The 2,558-nt window shown below is 36.4% G+C and overlaps 1 protein-coding gene across 1 annotated transcript; it reads left to right on the forward strand.

Annotated features, from left to right (window-relative positions):
- Positions 1 to 751: 751 nt before the first annotated feature.
- LOC120158580 (protein EXORDIUM-like 3) lies at positions 752 to 1,908 on the forward strand. Its single transcript, XM_039169408.1, has one exon. The coding sequence runs from the start codon at positions 797 to 799 to the stop codon at positions 1,811 to 1,813; it is 1,017 nt and encodes a 338-aa protein (XP_039025339.1). The 5' UTR covers positions 752 to 796; the 3' UTR covers positions 1,814 to 1,908.
- The last annotated feature ends 650 nt before the right edge of the window (positions 1,909 to 2,558 follow it).

Here is a 2,558-nt window from a genome sequence, read left to right on the forward strand (position 1 = left end):
ACATGGCATCGACCATCAATAGTGCTGAACCCACACCTCCTATGTCCTACCCTATCTTTACTCTTCCATCCCTGCCTGTCTGTCCTCCACTACCCGCAAATCAATGCCCCTCAAAATTCTCCTTTCTAAATTTACCTCTCCATCGACTCTAATAAAATAATTAAGTTGATTACTTATATTTTTTTATTTAAATTTTTTAAAATTGAGTTGAATCCATAAAATTAGTGTTGATGTATTTGAGTGTTTGTTTAAATTTAATTTTAAATATTTATAATATTATAATATTATTTTATTTTAATTTAAATTATTTTTACACAAATTAAATTATTTTAATGGATAAAAAATGATTATTATTCTTTAATGTCTCGATTTTGAATACCGCATGTGCTAAAAGTATTAACATTCGTTGTCAAATGGTAGAGTTTTTAAATAAATATTATTTTTTATTTATTCTAGAATTATTAGAAAAAAACTTAAATTGTTTTGTATAATCGTATGCAACGTACATATATATATATTTTTATATATAATACATATATATTATATAAAATTAAGACTGAAATTAAATTATTCAAATTTTATTTGATATTTCAACTCAAATTTATAATTTTATGAAATTACATGATATATTTTTCAAGTTGAATAAAATAAAAAGAAATCAACTTTTTCAAAATTGACTGGAATTTTTCTCAGTCCATATTGCTTTCTCATTTTCAAATAAATTCCCTCTATATATCTATGCCCCTAAGCCACCCGTCACTCATTTACTACTATATCCTATCCGTTTGCAGCGAAAATGCACCCATCTCCGGTGCTTCTAAAGCTCATCGTCGTATCTATTTTGCTCACAGTAACTACAGTCATCGGATACCGTCCATGGCCTCATTTAAAACCCAACACCTCCGACTTAATGTACGGAAGCTCCAAGAAATTCGAGGGCTCATCGGAGTTCGTTCAAATGAGATACCACATGGGTCCAGTCCTCACTGCCAACATCACCATCCACATTATCTGGTACGGCCGATGGCAGAAGTCCCAGAAGAAGATCATCCGTGAGTTCATCAACTCCATCTCCGCAGTTGACGCCAAGCGACCTTCTGTCGCCGGGTGGTGGAAGACCGTACAACTTTATACAGACCAAACGGGTGCCAACATCTCCCACACGGTTCATTTAGGGGAAGAGAAGAATGACCGCTTTTACTCCCACGGGAAGTCCCTCACGCGCCTCTCGATACAGTCCGTGATAAAAAGTGCGGTGACCGCGCGTACGAAACCGCTGCCGATAAACCCCAAAGGCGGACTCTTCCTCCTGCTCACCTCCGATGACGTGTATGTCCAGGATTTTTGCGGCCAGGTGTGTGGGTTCCATTACTTCACATTCCCGTCCATCGTGGGGTACACGCTCCCTTACGCGTGGGTTGGTAACTCGGCGAAGCTTTGTCCTGGCGTGTGCGCCTATCCCTTCGCCGTGCCGGCGTACATGACGGGGTTGAAGCCGTTAAAGTCACCCAACGGTGACGCGGGAGTGGACGGGATGATAAGCGTTATAGGACACGAAATTGCTGAGCTGGCAACCAACCCCTTGGTGAACGCTTGGTATGCCGGGCAAGACCCCGTGGCACCCGTCGAAATAGCGGATTTATGTGAGGGTATCTATGGAACTGGAGGCGGTGGATCTTACACGGGACAGATGTTGAACGATAGAGATGGTGCCACGTTTAATATGAATGGGATCAGACGGAGGTACTTGGTTCAGTGGGTTTGGAATCATATTGTTAATTACTGTACTGGGCCTAACGCTCTCGATCAATAATTTATTATAATTTTAGGGTTTTTTTTTCATTGTTTTTGGATTTCCTGGTATTGTCCTATCTTGTAGTTGGGTTTATTAAATTTGTACCTTTTGTATTTTGTGTTATTCCTTGCTATAAGATTTCCATAGTGTTTGAGGAACAATAATTTTGTTTTCAAATCTGGGATTGACCCACTTTTGTTTTTAAGTTTTGTTTTTTCCCATTTTCTTACAAGATTGAGTTCAATTAGTTTTTTTGTTGTTGTATAAATTGAGTTTAATTATTTACAACAACAACAAAACCTTATTCCCATATGCAATAGGGTAAGGGGAGGTAGAGTAGTAGGCTGTTTTTAATGTCAGGTTTAGAACAACTTTCGTGAAAGATTTTTGACAGTCAGAAAATTAAAAATAAAAATAAAATACAATATATGTATATGTATAAATAAATAAATAAATTAATAAATAAATAAATACATAGTTGAATAGTCTTCATATGCAGCGCGTATGTAATGGTTGAAAATAATTTAATTTTTATGGTTCACAATTTGTGGTTTGTCCTAGTTTTCATATAGGAAAAAACATATTGTAAAAAAATGGCTTGTTCTGAAATGACTTTTAAAATTTAACAGCAATCGACTATTGATGTTGTGTTAACAAATATCATGGAGGCTTTATTCTTTCTTAACTAATCGGGACGATGATATTGCATCGGTCTATCTCTGTTCCTACGATATAAATAGATTGAAGTCATTCCTTTCTAGAC

Source organism: Hibiscus syriacus, unplaced genomic scaffold (genome assembly GCF_006381635.1).
Source record: "Hibiscus syriacus cultivar Baekdansim isolate YM2019G1 unplaced genomic scaffold, ASM638163v2 tig00111330_pilon, whole genome shotgun sequence".
NCBI lineage: Eukaryota > Viridiplantae > Streptophyta > Magnoliopsida > Malvales > Malvaceae > Hibiscus > Hibiscus syriacus.

What these genes read in the sequence shown, in the direction of transcription:
- LOC120158580 (XM_039169408.1), top strand. Translation starts at nt 797, where the DNA reads ATGCACCCATCTCCGGTGCTTCTAAAGCTCATCGTCGTATCTATTTTG.